Here is a 21,286-nt window from a genome sequence, read left to right as displayed (position 1 = left end):
CATCGATGAACATCATTATCATCATCGTAACCAAAACCATCAATAGAACCATTGTATCTTAGATCATCTGTGTCTCTAATCAAAGAGAATCCCCAGGCCGCTCATAACCGTGAGCACGACTGATATATAAGTTTCTTTACACTCTGTAGAGGTTGCCCACTTTACCCATAAGTTGTGATTCCCTTTCTGTCCGAGGAGCGCTATTCTGCAGTGATCACTACCTAGGTGATCTAGCAGGGTGTCACTAAGTAGCCTTTACAAAAATTTCCCAAAGGTCATAGCCGCCCGTTAGGTTTCTCCAGTTTGATAAACACAGTACCTCTCCCCATAGGAAGGGTGACTAACAAAAGCAACACGAAAGAACCTCGGCACCCAGCCTCGGCAGAGCAAGTACTATGCCCGGACCCCATTGACGGCACGACGGCGAAGCCGACTACACCTTAAGTTCCTCTAATTAATCAGCTAAGGGCGTCCCATACCACCCTCATGGTTGCACTGTTTTCCCGGGTGGTCTCTCAACGAACAGGTCCTTATGGAGAGGTACTCAGGAAACAGCATGAGTCCTCTAAAGTATCACAAGTTCATCATCATAATCAAGTTCGTTGATTAAAGTAAAGCAATAGCATGAAGCTAACCATAATAACCCAAAAGGTAATCAAGGACAAGGTAAATACAAAGCTAGTCAATCCTTAGGTTGATCATGGTATACGGGACAATGAATTATAAAGTAAATAGAACATAATGGGTCATAGGACACTTGCCTTCACCAGACAGATGCTCAGAGTCTTCAATCTCGTAGAACTCGAAGAGCTAGATCACTTGGTCGCCAACGCTTGATCTTCGATTCCTCGAAGCTCGGGAATGGGTCGCATTCTAATCGCAACGCGAAGCAAAGACGAATCAGCACAAGGAAACAAACATATATATGTGCATAAGAACATTACGTCATTCAAAGAAAAACATAATAAAACATGCAAAAATAGAGCTCTCTACTATGGTCACGCGATGAAAAGAAACGCGGCAGTCGGAGCTACGGTCGAGAAGTTATCGCATTTACGCTAAACAAGTACTAGTTAAAACATTGTTTCGACGTGATTATATTAATTAACATTTATGAAATATAAATTAAAACTACTTAGTTTTAACTAACTTACTGTTTTAATTGTGGATGTTTAAATAAATAACTAATTACTGACATGAGTGATTATAAGCGAACGATTTAATCTCGTGCAGGGATAACGCGCGAACGGTGCGAGGCAAGGCGCGCGACAACGTGTACAAACAGCACGCGCGACACTCGCGAATGACACGTCACGACGCGCGCGAAACAGCACCTCGGCACGCGCACAGCACGCGTACGGGGTGCGGGCCAATACGATCCGCGAAAACTAATAAACAAATAGCATGATTAACAATTATTAATAAAGAATATTTCAGTTAAGGTTAACCATGTTGATGTCTAATTATAAATACGCAAATCAAATTCCTAAATTAGATTTTAAATTGAAACGATGTTCTAGTAGTTATCGGTCAAACAAACGTTGAAATAAATTAAATAAGATGGGCAACGGTAGGAAAAATACATCTAACATGTAGATAATTTTAATACGAATCTAACGCAACTTGAACGGATTGAATCGGTTTTAAACGCAAAAGTTATCACTATTTTAAACTAGACTAAATTCATGCGTACAAAACAGGGACTAAGTTACCAAACTGCCATCTTCTTTCTCCCTCCATCTTCTTACTCTCATCCATGGAAGAGAGAGGGGAGGGGGAAGGAGAGGGGGAAGGGGAGGGGATTGCGCGTGCATGGGGAGGAGGCTGGGCCGCGCGACCGAGCGCCCCCAGGGCCACGACCGGGGAAGGGACACGCGCGCCTGCACACGGGGCGCGGCCGCCGCCGCGAGGAAGGGCTACGCAGGGGGGACAACGGGGATGGGGCGGTGCCGCCAGGGGAGGTGAGGGATGGGAGAGGGAGCTCTGCACAGACGAGAAAAGGAACAAACGATGAAACCCTAGGTGCAACAATGGAGTTTTGTCACTAGGGAAGAAGACTCTCGCTGGAGCCGGGGAGGAACCCATCGATTGACGGAGATTCGGAGGTCCGATCGACGAATCGGACACACCGAGACGAATCTCTCGATGAGGCGAACGCAGCAGTAACCTCGGATTCCACAGACGATGCACGGATTGGGAGTAATTGCTTGCTAGAGTTGGAACGGCTTCCAAACTTCGGTGAGTAATTCCGAGAGCTGGGAATTGAATCTGAGGAAACTGTTTCGTGCTCTGGAACGTGCTCGATGAGGAGAAGATGGGCATGTATATATATATCTAGGGTTCGGACGAGATAGAAATTCGATTTAAATTTGGGTTTTTACCATTTATAAAATTCAGAAAAGCCTAGAAATCCATAATTTGTGGTCAAAATATTACAGATGCTTCCAAAAATTCCATAAAAATTCCTAGAAATGTTTTGGCACCTATTGAACTCAAAAAACATACTTAGAGTTTCTAAAAACATTTTTAAGTACCTCAAATAAATAGATTTTGGTTTCCGGAAAATAGAAAACTACTCCGAAAAATATGAAAATCTATCGAGAGCTTCTATAGGACATATTTCAAACACATTTTGCACTTAGAAACACCGTGCAACGGTATGAATGTAACAACCAAAGCGCCTCTAGGGCTTATTCCACTCGTTTTATGTTAATATAAAACAAAATAATTCTTGATTTTTAGGAAAAAGAACAGAAAAGCAAAGAAATGAGAGAGTTACATCTAAATTTGATGAATATTAGGAAAGAAATTTTATATCTCAAAATTTACGGTGTTACACTATGCCAGATACAACGTTGATAGAAAGATCACATCACGTGCAACCGGCGGTCACATGGCGTCATGCTGCCGATCCGGGGTCCGCAGTCCGCACCATGGCCACGGGTCCGGCCTGCGTGCCGGTGAGAAGTTGCCTTCAGTAACTAGGACCGTGATTGGCTCCTTGCGCAGCGTAGCCTGGTGATTAGTTATTTGTTGGTTGGGCAGAACGTCTGCTGTCCGCACAGTCTAACTACCTCTGCACAACACCAGACACAAACTCTTCTTCCTCCGAAACTATATATATGCTGCACTAGGCTAACGACCATGATGCTCAGGCTGCCCGCCGTGATGGCGCGTCTCTTCTTCCTCCTCCTCCTCTTTCCGCTCCTCTACTCCTCCGTCACCGGCCTCAACCGCAGCGACTTCCCGCCGTCCTTCCTCTTCGGCGCCAGCACGTCGTCTTACCAGGTAGGCACCGTATGGAAGCCGTTGCCGAGCTCAACAAGCTAGCTCTAAACGCGCGCGTGCATGTAGTCAGTAGTCTGCTGCATAGTTTATACCCTGTTTGGCTGTCTTCCTTCTTTAGATGGGGAATCAGACTCATACTGAACAGGCTACGATGGCACATATATATACATGCAAGCTATATATGCTTGTTTGGTTGGCTGACAAGAGATAATATTTGACACTCCCTCCATTCTAAATTAAAATCTGTTTTAGGTTTTTAAATAGATTCATACGATTGATATATGTGTTTTATATGTGTCTAAATTTATTATCATTTGTTTGAATATAGACCAAAAACTAAGAACTAAAACGAATATTGATTTGGGATGAGGGGAGTAGTATTTAACTTATATGACTACGCTCTAATAGTCCCAACTTTACCTTTAATATCTTAATCCACTTTATAAAAAAACACTAGTATAGCTTGATATACATTAATTACACGGCAATGGTGTCCCCTTTTACTACTCATTTACTCGATGAAAGTGTAGCTCGATCTTCCCCTAAACCTTTTTTCTTCCAATTTTTGTTTTGATGGTCTGGTCATACCTGCAGTGTCGAATGATATATATGTTAGTTCAATACTTCCTCTACCGCTTTCCATTTGATTCCTTCTTATGACTAACTCAATTTAGGTCGAAGGCGCATACCTAGACGACAGCAAGGGCCTAAGCAATTGGGATGTCTTCTCCCATGTTCCAGGTGCTTCCAAATGTGTCAGTTATGCATACGATGATCTAATCCATCTAAGCGACTCAATAATGAGTACAAGCAAACTTTGGCCACCTTAGTGGAAGTAGCTACTATTATGGCTAGTTTGAGAGTCCAAAAACCGAAGAGGGTTAGAAAAACTAAAATCTCGTCCTTATTCAATTTTAAATAAGGGCTAGTTTGGGAACCTTATTTTCCCAAGAGTTTTTTATTTTTTTTCAGGGAAATTAGTTCATTTTCCCTTGAAAAATTGGAAATCTCATAGGAAAATGGAGGTGCCAACTAGCCCTATTGGTGACCAGGAATCACGGGGGGATTGGAGGGTATTGAGGGGGAAATTAGTCCATCTAATTTCCTCCTTAATCCCCTCGTGATCTCCTTGTCACCAAATCAACCCTAAGAAGGGAATTTTAGCCCCTCTAATCTACTCCGGTTTTATGGCTCTCCAACTAGCCCTTATAGTTAAGGGGATTCTTGGGATATTTTCGTAGCTTTTGTTAAAATTAGTATGCCTGTGGTTGTAAATAATCTTGATTGCAACAAAAATGCAATGGATCAACTAAACAGATTGAGGTCTTGGTTAGGCTGATATTGAGTCCGTTTTTCGTTTATCGGTAAACTCTCGGCAATGGCAGAACCAAGATTGACTAAAGCCATATGGACCAATTTTTGATGAAAGCATGGCAAAAACAAGTAGTTTAAAAGTTACATGACAAAAAACATCATTGTAAAGTAATACCTTTGTTCTTTTTCATCAATTATTTCAAGTCTAGAGATACAATCTAGTACAAGAATGAAATATATATATTAAACACTTAAACCATTTAACAAATATTAATCATATAATATTTTAATATTTTCGTGGGAGTTAACAAATTTGGGGTCACGTCCCAATGCCATGGCCCGGGTGGTCCAGACGGGTCGAGATCCTCTGACGTCAAGGTGGGTCACTGACGCGTGGGCCTAGGGCCACGTGCAGTGACCCAACGTCAGTGCAGTCGATGTTAGAGGATACGCGCCCGACCCAGGCCCCCCTACTCTTAGTCACCTCTCGAAAAGATCTATCAGAGAATAGTACGCGAAGATTTCTCTAGGGTTGTTAAGGTCACCTATAAAATCTCCTGATGAACAATAAGATAGAGAGAAAGTATGGTAAATAAATTAGATGATGTATTTTCTGACGATTGAAAGCTTGGTATCCTTAATCAGCCATAATGCTCTCACATATAGAAAGAGTTGGTATCATCATAGTAAAAACCAAGTCCAAAATATGACCTACACGCTAAAATAGATCCAATACTAATTTATAAATCAACTTAGGCTATGTTTGTTTCCTCTCAGGATTATATAATCCAACTTATAAATTATATAACCACTTAATGATCTGTTTATATATTATTATAATCTAGACATGATTACATATCCAACTAATAATTTGTGTTGTTTGTTTGTCGCTTAACGTATTTAAGCACGATAAGTTTCGGACACAGCAAGCAAACCGGCTCGGCCGGTTAATGAACCATCCTAACCAGTTCTAGACAATATATATGGAATTAGCCAGACCGGATCAGCAGGTGGCAATACCATCTCCTTCTCTTTTTGCTTGGTACTTTCAATTATGTTGTACTAAATATTTTTCAACACTCTTCTTGATGTCATAAATTAAATGGTTTAACCTAATTTCGACGCTCATACATTTTGCATGTTAATTAGACGTATCTATTTAGAAGGTCATTGCGCACTGCGCTTTCCTCTTTCTCTTTTTGTCTCAGTTAGAAAATCATTTCACGCTCTTGAATCAGGGGAGGAAGTGAACATTTTTTTTTTTGGCTAGTGAATGCATGATGCATCTTCTGTTTAGCTAGCTAGAACTGGGAGGGCCGGGCTTAGGAAATAGAGGGCCCGATTAGGATGACTCTTCGGCTCGGATTCGTCAGATCGTCTGAAGTCGGCCTACTCGACGGCTCTCGCCGCTCGACAGCGCTGTCCAGCACATCCAGCCGCTCAGCTTGCACTAGGCCCGTCTAAGCTCACGACGCCAGGACACCGCGCGTTGGATCGCGACGTTCCTTCGAGCTACCGGAGCGAGGACTGCACGACGAGGTCACGAAGGGCCGGTTGCCCCTGTGGAGTGCTGAAATCGTGAAAATCACAGACGTGCTTGATTTTGTTGCTGTCTTAGTCTTGGCTATTAACCATAAATCAGGAAATATTGACGATGGAAGCAATGGCGACGTAGCTGCTGACCATTATCATCGATACAAGGTAAGCATCATTAGAAACAAAAAGATACTTTATCAAGAAAGATGAGGGGGTCAACAATCTCACACAAAGTCAGCACCGGCAGGACGACATAGAAATGATGCATTCGATTGGTCTCAGCTCCTACAGATTCTCATTGTCGTGGTCGAGAATTCTTCCAAGTGAGCTCATTCTCAGAATTACACCAACTGTCAATGACTTCTGACACAGCTACCAGCTCGACAACACGCACGTGATCCTTCCTTAGTGCCGGTGTTTAACTTAAATTATATGCTTGTACCTTTCAAATATCCATGGCCAGAGGGTCGCTTCGGAGGTGTTAATCAGGCAGGCGTTAAATTCTACAATAGCCTCATCAACGGACTGCTAGAAAAAGGTACGCCTTCTGTTCTGCTATTATGCGGGCAGCTACCTCCCTCCACAAATGCCATCCTGCAAAACAAGCACGCCTTTCAGTCCAGTCTATTTCATCTGGGCCTGACATTTGATACGCTTGGAGCAGGGATACAACCATTTGTGACGATCAACCACTATGACATACCTGAAGAACTCCAAGAAAGATACAATTCTTGGTTGAACCCAGAGATTCAGTAAGTCAAATTCAGTTAGTCACCTATATTATAGCTTTATCTACGAAGATGCCGTAAGTTCATATGTGGTTGTTTCTTTATTTCTATTCAGGGAGGACTTCACCTACTTCGTTGAGCTTTGCTTCAAGATGTTTGGTGACCGAGTAAAGCACTGGGTCACATTCAATGAGCCAAATCTTATTGTAAAGCTTGCATACTCCATTGGGGCATTTCCACCCAACCGTTGTTCCGAGCCATATGGGAAATGTGATTCAGGGAATTCATCAACTGAGCCCTACATTGCAGCGCATAACATGATATTAGCTCATGCAAAGACGGTCAACATCTACAGAAAGAATTACAAGGTACAAAAGAAATATTTGGATCAAAAGGGAGTGGGGACTAACCGTGTGCTTGCTCTTAAATACTCATGAAAGTTGTATAATTTGTTTTCCTTGTTCCCCATCCTTCTCAGTCCAAGCAAGGTGGCTTTGTAGGAATTTCATTACATCTAAGATGGTATGAACCACTAAGGAATATCACAGAGGACCACTTGGCAGTAAGCCGAGCTCTGTCTTTCGATGCTCCATGGTATCAATTGATTCAGTAACCTTCCATCATACTAGCATTTTACGATTGGAACTAACTTTTGATCTTCACGATTGAATGCTCACTTGATGATATATGCTAAAACAGGATCTTGGATCCCTTGTTCTTTGGTGACTATCCTCACCAGATGCGCCAAATCTTAGGTCCAAACTTGCCAAAATTTACAGAAGGAGAGAAGAAACTACTGAAGAACCAAATTGACTTCATCGGGGTAAATCACTACCAAACATTCTATGTCAAGGATTGCATATATTCTCTATGTGATATGGACGCCTACCCTTCTGAAGCTTTAGTTTCTATATCAACAGAACGAAATGGGATACCCATTGGAAAACCGGTAAAAATCGGCATTGTATATTGCATTATTCTATTCAACAAGAATCCTAGTTACAAATTAATTATGCACAAGCTAACACAACTAAACTAATATTGCAGACACCTGTTGCAAACACCTATGTCGTTCCAAGCTCCATGGAGAAGTTGGTCATGTATTTAAAGCAGAGATATAAAAGCATACCTTTGTACATCACAGAGAACGGTGGGTTACTAGGTTCCCTAAAATCTACAAATTAGATACAAAATATATGCCTTTGTGCATAACAATGATTCACTTCCATGCTTATTTACATATATTACACTTGTAGTACACTGGTACCATAAAAAATATCTGTATGGATCTCTTGATCACCCTTTTTTTATCTTTCAGGTTATGCCCAAATAGCCAATATTAGCACTACAGCAGAAGAAATAATTAATGATATTGAAAGATCAACTTACATTCGTGACTACCTCACTTACTTGAGCTTTGCAATAAGGTTGTTGCATGCCTCAATTATCTTTTCATGTAAACTGCTCTCCAGCCAGGTAATAATAAAACTTTGCTACTTTTGTGCAGGAAAGGAGCAGATGTGAGAGGTTATTTTGTGTGGTCTTTGATGGATAACTTCGAATGGATCTCTGGTTACACCGTAAAGTATGGTCTTTGTCATGTGAATTTCAAGTCACTAAAGCGAACACCAAAATTGTCTGCTAAATGGTATAGCAAGTTTATCAAGGGCTATGAACAGATAGAGATGGCCTCTGAAGAATTGCCTAAGCATATGGTTTCCTAGTACAGAAATACAGAATTCTCAAAGTCCTTGTTTCTACATTACTCAATGATTTGTTAAAAATGTTTACACCGTAATTTTTCTCATGCCCATGTATGCCAGTGCCATAATAAAATCTAAGCTTATTTTTTTCAAATATGTATCTAAAGGGAGTTTACTGAAAAGGAAGAAGCAGAGTAGTAGAGTACATAGTCTGGCCAAGCAGAGTAGTAGAGTACATAGTCTGGCCATCCTCCTTCTAGCCCAAAATATATTTCCAACATTTCAATAACACGACAACAAAAATAATATAATTGCATTTTTTATGATATGGTTACCTGCACTTGGTCTATATGACCAGGTTTTGGTGAAATTTTAGCTTATCAGGGACTGATAAGTGAGAACACATTGCCACTTCATCAACTAGAATTTGCACACATAACTAGTGGCCATCTACATTAAATCATGCATTACATAGTGACATATAGGAATCAACTTGGGAGACAATATGACAGAACCATGAATGATGCAAAGTGTAAGCATGAATCCACACATCAAAGTAATCAGCAATTGCTTGCACAATCCAGTACACATACATATTGTCACTAGAAGAATGGAAGTCCTCAATGAAACAATACCTCTGCATATGGCATTTGATACAAAAAGAACATTAATTCATTATTTTCTAGATTAAACCATTCTTTCAGAAATCTCCTCTGAAGCTTCTGCAATTAATTCCCCATTCTAAGTTAAAAATATTAGTAAATAGCATAAATCAAGACACTAATTCTATATTGTTACCAAGGTTTTTGAAGTTGCATTTGGCATACAACATATTACATATACCCAAACACTCTAGATGCAAAAGTTCTTCCTCACGATGCCATTCATACGAAAACATATTTTCATCGCCACATATCATGTGAAAGCCAACTAAAGTTTTTTTGGCTGCAGAAAGAACTGCATTTACTTCAGCAACAACTCTTTATTACCACCAAGAATTCTAGAACTATTCTGTCTGTGTGGGAATAGTAGGGGGAGATGACATTGGTGTAGTCATTAGAGTAGTTGCTGAAGATTCCCTTAGAGACCTTGTCCCCTTATCTTCACTAGCTTCAGTTGCAGCTCTCTCCTTAGCCTTTTGGGCTCATTGAAATACTTCCTCTTATATGTATCATATATATAAGAGAATTCAGTAGCATGTGAGGTACAACCAGGGTTATAGAAAATAAAGAATGAAATAAAAAAAAAGTATGCAATGGTATTCTTTATTGTATGTAATGCATTTATCAATAATAACATGGAACATTTTATTTATGTTATACCTCCAAACCAAACAGCCACTGTCTACCTTGAGCATCTGAACTCTGTAGTCTATACCATATAGTTCTTCCAAAAAATGAATGTTAGGACCATTTCCCTTCTGCCAATTTTCACCATATGTTTAGCTACACCTAACCAAGGGAACATATCTACTTTTACACTTGGTAGGCTATCACACATACACCTACAGTTCAATGTTGATTCCTTGTTGCATATCTTTTGTTTTATAAACTTTGGTATTTCAGAACTAGAACACATTTAAGTTAAACATGGATGATAACACATCATCGAGACGTCAATTATTAAAGAGTTTATAGGTTAATTGACATGGAAGACGAAATACTATGAATGCTCATCTGGAGCCAAGTGTGTGTCGTGTAGTGCCTGGAACTCCTGGACCTGCTTCTGCTGCTGAGTTTGCCACTGCCTGACGATGTTGAATACCTCGCCCACTACCGACTCGACTCGCTCCATGAACGCCTCCGCGGAGGCCTTCTCAAGGAAGAAGGCATCAGGGAATCAGGGATGGCCTTGCTCTCGTTGTAACCTGCGCGACAGCACCATCAAAAGCCAGAGTAAAGCCCATACCCGAATTGAACTACCCTTCTGCTCCCCACACCATGTCAGAGAGGTTACCTGGTTTGGGCTCCGAGCGCATGCCCCGTCGCCGCCGCTACTCCGGGCTATAAATCTGGGGAACCTTCTGACGGGGAGGGGGACCCGGAACGGGGGGCGGAGGTGGGTTAGTGAACACAGCAGGCAGGGGATAGGGGAGCAGTAGGTGGTGCCATGTACAGTATGGGTGAGGTCACACGCATTGACGCATGCATCATGGGATTGGGGGAGCTAGACGGTTTGGTTGGTCACAACCACCGTCCACCGCGCTAACGATCCACCACAACGGCTTAGCCCAACCGTTGGCCTGCTCTCACGCTTCCAAGTGCCAACAACCAAATCATGGAAAATACGATTTTTCATTTATAGGTATAAATATAAAGTATGAGATTTTCATTTATAAGTATAAATTACTCATGTTGTACTAAATTAAAATTTAGGGTTAGAAAATTAATGGATTCATACAATACTTTATGTACATGTTTTGCATATGTGTCTAGATTTATCATCATCCATTTGAATATAGATATAAAAATCAAGAGTTAAAACGAATATTATTTTAGGACGGAGGGAGTATGAAATATAAAGATATGTGTGTTCCGTTAGCTAGGATATAAATGTGATTTTAGAGTTAACAACTATGGTTCGAAATTTTAGCTTTTTACTATTTAGATATAGAGGAGCACATGTACCGTGAAAAACGATACTTTATATAGTAGAGACTAGTATAATATTCGTGCGTTGTGATGGCACATAGAAACAGGATGGAAAGGCTTAAACCATGGGTTGATTACAAAGAAATATAAAAAAAATTATAAAAGTGTTGACGCACGGCTTGAACTGCAAGTTGATTACAAAGAAATAGAAGTGTTTTCTTGCAAAAGTGTTGACGCATGGCTTGTATTATAAAGAAATATAATTTTCTGTAAAAATGTTGGTGAAAACTTGTTTATTAGGATATTTTCCTGAGAAGAAAGGGAGAGAGATGTGCCAATGCCAACAGGCAACAGCCGTAGCACGAGCTGGACGCCTTGACCAAATATGGATTGACTAGTTGAGTGCCCGTGTGTTGCTACGGAGATCATATAAATCCTTAGGGGGTGCGGGGGCAGGGGTGGCAGTGGTCGCGGCGCCGAAGCCGCGAGGAACGAGGGCAAGGGGTGTCAAGGGGGCACGGTATCGTGGGTGTGCACTCATACTTTTGAGTCTTAATATGATATCCATAGTATCGCAGATGTGCACGCCTAGTTAATTGCACATGTGTTGCTATGGTTTCTATATATCATATATACATACTTTTTAAAATAAGATAATTATTCAAACATGTTCCAAACTTTTACAATGATGTGTGTTATGTGTATGTCAGTGTGTTGCTATGGAGTCAATATATTATAATAAGATATATTAAGATACAAAAGCCAAGTGTAGAATGAAGCACCACACCATAGGAATTTGAAAAGTCACTGCTCCAAACCTTGTGAGCATCGGAGGCACGCACACCATTGGGCAAGGGGACCCTAATTAGATCTTAGAAGCATTGATCATCCCAAATATTATCAGACAAATGAACATCACAAAAAATGGCCTTCACCTAGGGGTACGGATAAACATATTTTTTAACAATTGGCCAAGATTACCATTTCAAAAAAGTTAAGTCTGTTAAGTCAACTGCCTTACAAACAAAGCCAAAGCCAGTAGAACTAAAAAAGCCAGAGGTTTTACTTAACTTCTGCATACTACACTTTGATGACGGCTTTTCCAACAGGTCTCTGAAACCGAATAAGCCCTGACCTGACCTCTTCCCCTTGCATCTTCCTTTACAACACCTTATTGGTTCAAAATACAAGCAACATGTATTAAACAATTGTGTGTCGTGTAGACAGTAAGATAACAGTCACATAACTCCAGCCTGAGCTCCAGCTCAAAAATCATCAATTCACACTGACAAGTGGCAGCATGGTCCAAATAGGTAAATAAACAGCAAACCATAGTGTTAATAATTGAAACTGCAACATCACACAATCAAGACCAAACCTTCATGAATTAGGGGGGTGAAACATGGCACCCAAGAACTCATTGGCAACGGTCTCCTAGGTGAAACTGGTGCATCATAGTAGTAGTGAAGAGAAAAGGGGTATTGGTGAAATACACGTCTTGAAAATTATAAAAATAAGAATATAAACTATAAAGGTTCTAGGGAAATGGATCAAGGTACAGTCCAAATCTAGGTACAATGTACGAATAATCAGAGTTAGTAAAACTTGTGATGCATACATCTCACCAAAGGAGCCTAGAACTCTACATGAAAGAACAAAGTGGTACCATATAGTTAATCATGGGACTTGAACCGAATTAGCTTTTTGCACTAAGCCTGCTTGAGTAAGCACAGGGATAGATTGTTCTGATTCATCATAAACACCATGGTTGTTTGTTGAATTGTATGAGATGATCAAGTTGAAGTTGCCCTGATCAGAGAACCCAAGAAGTCATAAGTTGTAGGTAGATGAACCACATATTAGAGGTCAACCAGTAGAACTTAGTTAGAATAACTGACTGAGAGCACAAAGATTCAGAAACATAAACTGCAGCAATTTCGTCGATCTCTTATGATCATTATTTCCTTGGTAATAACCTCTATATAATTCATCATTAATTAGACATGAACTGTCCCGCTAGAGAACTAATCCTTCTGTGCATCGTGCATCTACTCCAAGTTCAAGTAAGCATTAGTGATAAGTGAAATGTCTTCAATCATTCGTATGTGATTGTCCAGCCATCATGTCCAAGCGTGTCCAGATAAGGTTAGTTCATCAGTAAGGAAAAGATGTCATGTTGCTCAATTTGAGGGTAGCTTCCCAGAGTAAGAGACTCGAGTCTCTTGGCATACTGCACAAGGGCTCTTAGTGACGCCTTAGTGATGGACAAGCACCCTTCGGTATGGAGGAACTTCAGGTTCCTGCATTGCTTAGCATCCTGAGAAAGACCACCATCACTGATTGAAGACTGTAACATAATGAGATTTTCTAATGCAGCGCAGTTTGAAGCAATGATCCTGACATCTTTATCCGTGAGAGAGGGATAGTCGTGCAAACAATAACTCCAAATAAAGAATTATAGATAAAATGTAGTGCAGCATATACCTTTACTAATTATATACCTTTACTAATTATATGAATGCTACACAAAAGATACCCAAAGGAAATCCCAAACTCCAAAATTATGTTTAACAATCCTAAAAAGGAACTTTCGTTTGCATAAATAGCATGTACCACCTACTGCAAACATATAGCATTTTCTAAGTGTGTTAGTCACTATCAAAAAAATAGAAATCCTACTTTTGTTTCATTTTTCTCATTCGACTAAATGGACAACTTGGACCAAATGATGTGAGAATAAACGAACAGCTTGGACCAAATGGAGCGTTTACAGCAAAATATGAATGATAAACTCTATGTGACAAAATATCAATCATTTAGAAGTGATATTTTCAAGGCAAAGCAAAAACAAGCAGACAAACGGCCACAAGTGAACTTAGTGTAACCTTACTTCTGATTGCAGCTAAGGTAAAACAGGAAGCTATATAACAAGATAGCAAACCTGAATACGGGCTCCAGAATTGGTCTGCATGGACTTTATAGTCTCACCACCCTTCCCAATAATCAGTCCCACCTAAAAAGAAATAGACAAAAATCAGAAGTAGAGGAAAAAAACAACATGGGTAAGGAAATCACACAACACAGTCTGTTGATTGATATAAAATTGACAAACAGGCACCCATACACATGCCAAATACTTGTGGTAGCATGATAAAGTGTAGTTTCGTATGGTAAGGCAAACCCTTGTCCAAATAGAACAAGGTGTATACCTTGTTATTAGCAATTTTCATCTGGAACGTCTCAGCACCTTGCTGTGTTGCATTGTATTTCCGGCCTCCAGATCCAACACCGGATGACCCAACATCGGCCTAAGATGCAAGATCAAACATTGTAACATAGATGAAAAATGCAGAACAAAACAAAAGGCTGTGAGCATAATGAGTAATACCTCTGCCAGAACTTCTTTGATCAACTGTTCAGCTTTGCTTATCTGCTCAGGTTTGCCAGAAAGCTCAACTTGCCTTGTCAGTGCACCAGGTTCAGCTTCATGGTCTCTTGTGACTTGAATCTTTGATCCTGATTGAAGTTGGATATACCTAATAGTTTCCCCAGCTTTTCCAATGATAACACCAACCTACAGCAAGTTGACAACAGTGTCAGTTAAAGAGAATACAAACATCACACTTCTGGATGCACTTTCTAAATTCAGTGACAGAAAACAGAATGAACAAAAAGCTTACCCTTCCATTTAGATTTTCAATCTTTTTGCTTGTACCCTGATATCCACCATAAGAGGATTACTGAGGTGCGCTACTCTGAGAAGATAATTGTGGGATAGAGGCCCCATACCCTGATACAGAAACCAACAGCATTCTGAATTCATTTGCTACCATCGAATTTTATGGTGATTATTGAATTATGAACTATGAAAAATAACAAATTTAAATTCGTGTGGACCACGAGTCATGGTACATGCTGTTGGAAGAATGAATTCAGTACCCGCGCGCATAGTACATGCTGTTTTTGCAGTACCCGCACGCATAGTACATGCTGGGCCCCCACGACGCGGTCGCCTCGGCGTCGCTGAGCGAGAAGCTCCGGCGGTGGGCGCCAGCGACACCCGCCGGGGACCAGCAGTCGTACTCGTCGGCTTAGAACGCGTCGGCGCCGCCGTCGTACCTGAGCTGGTCAGCGACGGCGAAGGGCGAGTTACAAATGTGCAGGAGCTGAATGGAGAATTTAAGCCAAAATCCCAATGAGATGATATGAGTATCATATTATTTCACTTTGATAGATAAGTTTCTGGAATTGTAAAAACTTGAAATAAAGCAGCTGGACCCAGTCGATTACAATGAAAATCCAGAGTCAAGCCACCATATGTGTGACTTGATGAAGCAAATATATGTTGAAGTCTTTCAATCATTTGTTTTCCTGAGATTTGTGTGTAGGAATAACAAATCAGTCCAATAAGCCATAGTATAAAGGCAAAGTTATTATATACCATCCTACAAATTAAAACTACCAAGCAGTACAATCATCAATGAATTACTAACTACTCTATGATTCAAAATAATGTCCTTGAACGGCTACAAAAGTCACGGCTTTAATTGCATGGAATAACACAAAGCACTACATAAAAGAGGACTGCTGGAACATGTTATGTGCTGCACTACAAGGGCCTAAATGAACAACTATTTAGCTCTAACTGATTTATACAGAACTGACGAGTAATTTAAAATGAAATGACTATAGTTACTGGAAAAGATTCCCAGAGTTGAAAGCTTGCAATGTATGAAATATCCACTTAACCTGAGTTCCCAAAAGGCTATGGATCTACATGATATCAACAACAGGATTCCGTTGATTTTCTCAAGGCAAAACAAGAGAACCAACAGCTGAACAACGAGTATGCAAGAATGGGAGACGCGCATATGCACGGGTATGGGATTAGCACCTGGTGGTCGAAGCAAACGCCCAGGATGCGCTTGACACACGAACATCTTAATATTCCTTATATCTTGAGTAATCCTTACGTTTCTATGTTTCCAGATTGCCACGAATTGAACCATTTAGCTATATCAACGATTAGATGAAGAAACAATTGCAACCAGCCCAAAGGCTCTTCCGCAAACAATTCAGGCAAACGGTTAATAGTAAGACAACTATAAACATACTCCACTCGATAACATAAAAACATACTCGATAGCAGGCAACCTTGAGCACAGTTAGGATAGAATAAAGGTCTAGAACACGCTTCTCCACATCAAGTAGAAGCACACGACCAAATTTAGAAGAAAAAAAACAAGAGAGAGAGTCGTACCACGGCTCCCCGTGGATTCGCCAGTCGAGGTCGGATTGAGGATGAAGACAGCACAAACGAACAACACGTGCATTAGGAGCACCATGAAACTGGGGATATGTGCTAATTAATTTTGTGAGTTGTTATAAATAGATATGGTACCTCAGGTCCAGAAGAACCGATCAACTCAAAAGTTTCAAGGTCCCAAAATTTAACATTATTATCAACTGAACCTGCAAAGGTTTTGAAAAGGACAACATGGAATATGTTACTTAGATCTACAGGTGATGTACAAATAAGAAGCATGAGGGAGTAATAATGAACACTCTTTTAAGAAGCAAGAAACCTTTCAGAAACTAAAAGAATATAGAATATAAAATAACTCATATCGTTCAGAATTTAACACTCTTTTAAAAACATTCCAACCAAACATGGATACAATAATAATGAACAAACACAATACATCGATAAGTATCAACCGATCCCTTGCTAACTTTTAGCAGGAAGCTGTTTGCACTCACCTGCTAATAGGTAGTTAGATAGTGAGTTGAAGATGCATATGAATTATTAGCACATATTAGCAACTCCAAATCTGCTAATGAAACTAATAACAGCCCTTCAGGTCCTTCAACAAATAATTAGCATGTCTGTTTAGACCCACTCATATAAATTTTAACTGCTAAATTTTAGTGCTAATGGATCTAGACATGCCCTTATTGATAAAGGAAATGAAGAAGCAACACGAATTGAAAAGGAACACTTTCTTCAGTTTCATGGGCCCATATTTGATACATATATATGAAATGCAGTACAAAATTTGTAGGGAAATTAAACATGACATGACCAAAGGTCTCCACCTAGATAGTATTTCAGAGTGTTTGGTGGTGTGAAGGCCGCTTTTACCTGAACGATGATTTGGACCAGGTAACCTGGAGCCATGACCCATGAGCGATCAAATTCGTGACATGGCAAGCTGAAACAATTCATAAAATAGTTATTCTTCAAATAAAGTTTTTTTTGTAAGTCCTTAACATGCAGCTAACCCACTTCAACATGTTTTTTGTCAAAAAAAATTTAGTAACACATGGCTTTTATATTTTAAGTGAGGCAATTTACTCTGCCCCTGGTTCTTAATTGTATTTGATTCTTTCTTGTTTACAAACCTGGAAGATGTGTGAGATTAGGAAACCATGTGTTACCAGAAAAAAAACAGAAGTATCACTGTTCTTATGACAAAATCGTATGCATCTATCTGCAGTTCCTCCACCAGATGCAAAGCAGACCGTGGAGATGAGGTGACCAGGCAATAGCTTTGATAGCTGCTGTGTGCTCAGTATACTTTAGTACTGGTTGTACTGAATGTGGATTCCAAACAAACAGCTGGACAAAAACCTGAAAGATGTGTGAGATTAGGAAACCATGTGTTACCCGAATAAAAAAACAGAAGTATCACTGTTCGTATTCCAAAATCGTATGCATCTATCTGCAGTTCAAGCAGACCGTGGAGATGAGGTGACCAGGCAATAGCTTTGACAGCTGTTGTGTGCTCATCAGTATACTTCAGTACTGGTTGTACTGAATGTGGATTCCAAACAAAAAGCTGGACAAGGGGGAAATATTAGCATGGGAAAACAGCAATGCGGAATCCTAAGACCAGTGCATTCAAAACTAACAGGAACATATGGACAGGCATCTTACTCCATTGTCATTTCCTCCGGATGCAAGCTGACGATTGTCATAGGACCACTTGAGTCCACAAATCTGGAAGATGTGTGAGATTAGGAAACCATGTGTTACCAGAATAAAAAAAAACAACCACCTCGGAGGAGAGCGATGGGGGCGGGGGTTGTTGAGAGCGCGGGGAGCAGATCGTCGGTGCTTACTGACTCGCCAGATCCACGTCGTCCCGTCCTGCGCGCCAGGGTCACGCCGCGCGGATCCGCTTCTTGGGCGGCAGGGCGTGCGCGGCGGGATTCGTAAGGGCGTGCGCGGCGGCGTGTGCGGCGGGCGTGCGGAGGACGGGAGGCCGCTGCGATGCGGGCAGGGAGCGGGGGTTTCGCGACTGCTGCGGCGCGTGGGCGTGCGGTGCGGGAGGCAGTTGCGTGGGCGGGTAGGGAGCGGGGGCAGTCTACACTGCCCCCTTAATAGTTAGTACAGATTTAAGCGCTCATACCCTCAACAGGCCCATGCTGCTTGAGCGGCGCACGGACCACGACTGCGCTCACTCGTGCGGCCCAGTTGCCATGCTGATTCACGGTCGTGCACTCGCGCGCTAGACTGCCGGCGCTCAACGTGCAGTCGTCGAAAACGATCCAAAAAACAGCTAAATTATTTTGTTTTCATAATTTTTGGTCGAAACGAAAACGAAAACCAACGGTCGAAATACGAGATCGGAATTGTCGGTTATTCGAAAACGATAAACTATAGTCAGAAAGATAACTATTTTGTAGTTTTAACAAAAACATAATAAAGTGATGTATTGCCTAATTTTTAAGATTTAGAAATACACAAACAACTCTTTTTCATCATTTATATTAGTTAGAGTAATTATAACATTTGCTTTTCGTTTATTCATTCACTTGAACACAACAAAAGTCTATAACTTAAATAAATTATATGCTAGATCTATCTCATATTATATAAAACGGTAGAAAACGGTATTAGCATGACTCGGAAACGAAAAATACGAAAACGATCGAAAAACTAGCTAAATCATTTTCGTACCGTTTCTAATCGGTTCCCAAACAATTCGAAAACGATCGAGAAAAAACAGTATTCCCGTTTTCATCTCTACAGACGGCCGACCCTACGGTAATGGGTTTGAAACTCGTGAGTACAGTGTTTACAAACCTGAGGTTAATATTAAACCCGCCCACGCCCTGTTACATCGTGACAAATACAATATGTCATCCACTACCCAGTGGCGTAGCTAGGATTTTTTCATGAGGTATGCCATAAGAAAATTTTTAGAAATAATTTATTATAATCTATAATAATTTAGTATACAAATCTGAATATAAAGATAAAAATAGCATATGAAACTATAGTTTTAACATTTAAGTCTATAATGCATATATTATAATGCAAATTAATATGAAATGGTCCAAACATCAAGCACAAAATATACTAATGAACTTCATATTTACATAATTAAAATATTCAATCACTGTATTTTATAAGTAAATTGATAGAGCACAATATCAAAATCATTTCACTACTAATGAACTTTAGATTTACATAAATTGTGCTTGTGGGACGGTACAAGGCGGTGGTCTGTGGCCTGTGGGACGATGGGCGAGGGAGAGCAGAAGCCAAGACGACATGCATGGATGCGTGTTGCATGTTTCTTTTTTGTTTTGGTGTTCTTCCTTGCTCTAAGCATGCAAGTCCACATAAATTACTGTTGGGCGCGTTGGATTGGTGGTCTGGTGGGCCGGCCTATAAGGTATGTCGTGGCCCACCCGGACCACCCTGCAGCTACGCCACTGCCACTACCTACGGGTGCTACAAACCACGAGCACATAGTTATACAAACATTTTATATATATATATATATATATATATATATATATATATATATATATATATATATATATATATTGTATGGACCAGGTCCGGACGTCTATAAGACAAGACTCGGAGTGCTAGGGTTCAGTTTTTCATGTCCCATCTGATTCATTAGGGACTGCGCGTGCGGCGGCGGTGGTTGCCCGAGAGCGTGCGCGGCAGCCGACCCCCAGCAGGTGGGTGCGGTGGCCACGGCTCTCAGACTGTGACGCGCAGTGGCGGCGGTTCCTCGATCCGGAGTAGTGGCGGCGGTTCCCAGATCGGTGGCGACGGCTCCCCGATCCGGAGGCCGAGCGATGAGGGGCCTTGTGCGGGCAAGCGGCATCGTCCCCGAGGCCCCGAGACGGCGACACTCCCAAGACAGGCAAGGGGAATGGAGTGGATTGGAAGGATTAAAATCCCCTTTCAATTTAATTTGAATAGCAAAAGAAATTTAGCCCTCCAATCACCTTTGTTTCCTTTGTTCAGACACATGCCCCTAGAGAGAAACAGGAACAAGAGGTAGTGGATCTGACTGCCCATCTCAGCCGCGTAACTCGGTACCACATTACATAAATCCAGTTTGCCTTCGGTCTCGTAAGTTGGCAAACCATTATCTACTTATACTACCTTCGTTCACAAATATATGACACCGTTGACTTTTTTCGAAAACTTTGACAAGTCATTTTATTTAAAATATTTATTCAAAATTGTAAAATTTTAAGTCAAACACAAACTATCTTAAGTGATAAAATAAATCACAAAAAAATAAATGATAACTCATTATTTTTTGAATAATACAAGTAGTTAAAGTTTTTTAAAAAGTCAATAATATCATATATTTATGAACAAATGGAGCACGTGCGAGTGTGAGCATGTCATTCTTGCATTTTTAACAATTTTATACTTGGGGAAGAATTGTAGTGATTGAGCCCCTTGTTTGTTTACATATATGTTAGCATAAAGTATTATTGAAGTACATTGCCAACACGTTTATCTTCGATACACAGCCATGTCAGATTATTTTAACTTAGTCTATTTAATTAGATAAATTAGTTCTTAATTTCTTATTATTATAAAGGGATAGACCAATCTTGTCTTCCGGTCAATCGCAACGGCTGCCATAGATCCTGGCAACGTCCTTTGAGGCAGTCATGCCAATGAACAGTTGAGGTTTCTATAAGACGTGTCTGATATGTGTCGTCGCGGAAAACAGGTGGGCAATGGTTCAGGCTATCAATACATGTGGAGTCGAGAAATCTGCTGTTGCGATGATCGTCTCTCTTTAACGTGGCTTCGACCGCCTCTAAGTGCTAGAGGCTATCAATCTAAACATGTCAC

The 21,286-nt window shown here is 40.6% G+C and overlaps 1 protein-coding gene and 2 long non-coding RNA genes across 3 annotated transcripts; 1 reads left to right on the top strand and 2 right to left on the bottom strand.

Annotated features, from left to right (window-relative positions):
• Positions 1–3,129: 3,129 nt before the first annotated feature.
• On the top strand, positions 3,130–8,723 carry LOC103646225 (probable inactive beta-glucosidase 14). The gene is made up of 12 exons (XM_008670953.3): positions 3,130–3,288; positions 3,963–4,029; positions 6,245–6,303; positions 6,386–6,461; positions 6,602–6,676; positions 6,803–6,890; positions 6,982–7,234; positions 7,345–7,460; positions 7,566–7,815; positions 7,914–8,016; positions 8,185–8,293; positions 8,374–8,723. The coding sequence occupies exons 1-12, from the start codon at positions 3,145–3,147 to the stop codon at positions 8,588–8,590; spliced, it is 1,557 nt and encodes a 518-aa protein (XP_008669175.2). The 5' UTR covers positions 3,130–3,144; the 3' UTR covers positions 8,591–8,723.
• LOC100277786 (uncharacterized) lies at positions 6,437–11,592 on the bottom strand. The gene is made up of 3 exons (XR_002267127.2): positions 10,526–11,592; positions 7,277–10,436; positions 6,437–7,164 (listed from the first exon to the last, which is right to left on the bottom strand). It is a non-coding gene; the product is annotated as an uncharacterized lncRNA (long non-coding RNA).
• A 1,850-nt stretch (positions 11,593–13,442) lies between these two features.
• LOC103646224 (uncharacterized) lies at positions 13,443–15,045 on the bottom strand. The gene is made up of 2 exons (XR_562065.4): positions 14,370–15,045; positions 13,443–14,173 (listed from the first exon to the last, which is right to left on the bottom strand). It is a non-coding gene; the product is annotated as an uncharacterized lncRNA (long non-coding RNA).
• Between the last annotated feature and the right edge of the window lie 6,241 nt (positions 15,046–21,286).

Source organism: Zea mays, chromosome 2, assembly GCF_902167145.1.
Source record: "Zea mays cultivar B73 chromosome 2, Zm-B73-REFERENCE-NAM-5.0, whole genome shotgun sequence".
Lineage (NCBI taxonomy): Eukaryota > Viridiplantae > Streptophyta > Magnoliopsida > Poales > Poaceae > Zea > Zea mays.
Note: the sequence above shows the minus strand (reverse complement) of the source record. Positions and strands in the feature narration are given on the sequence as shown.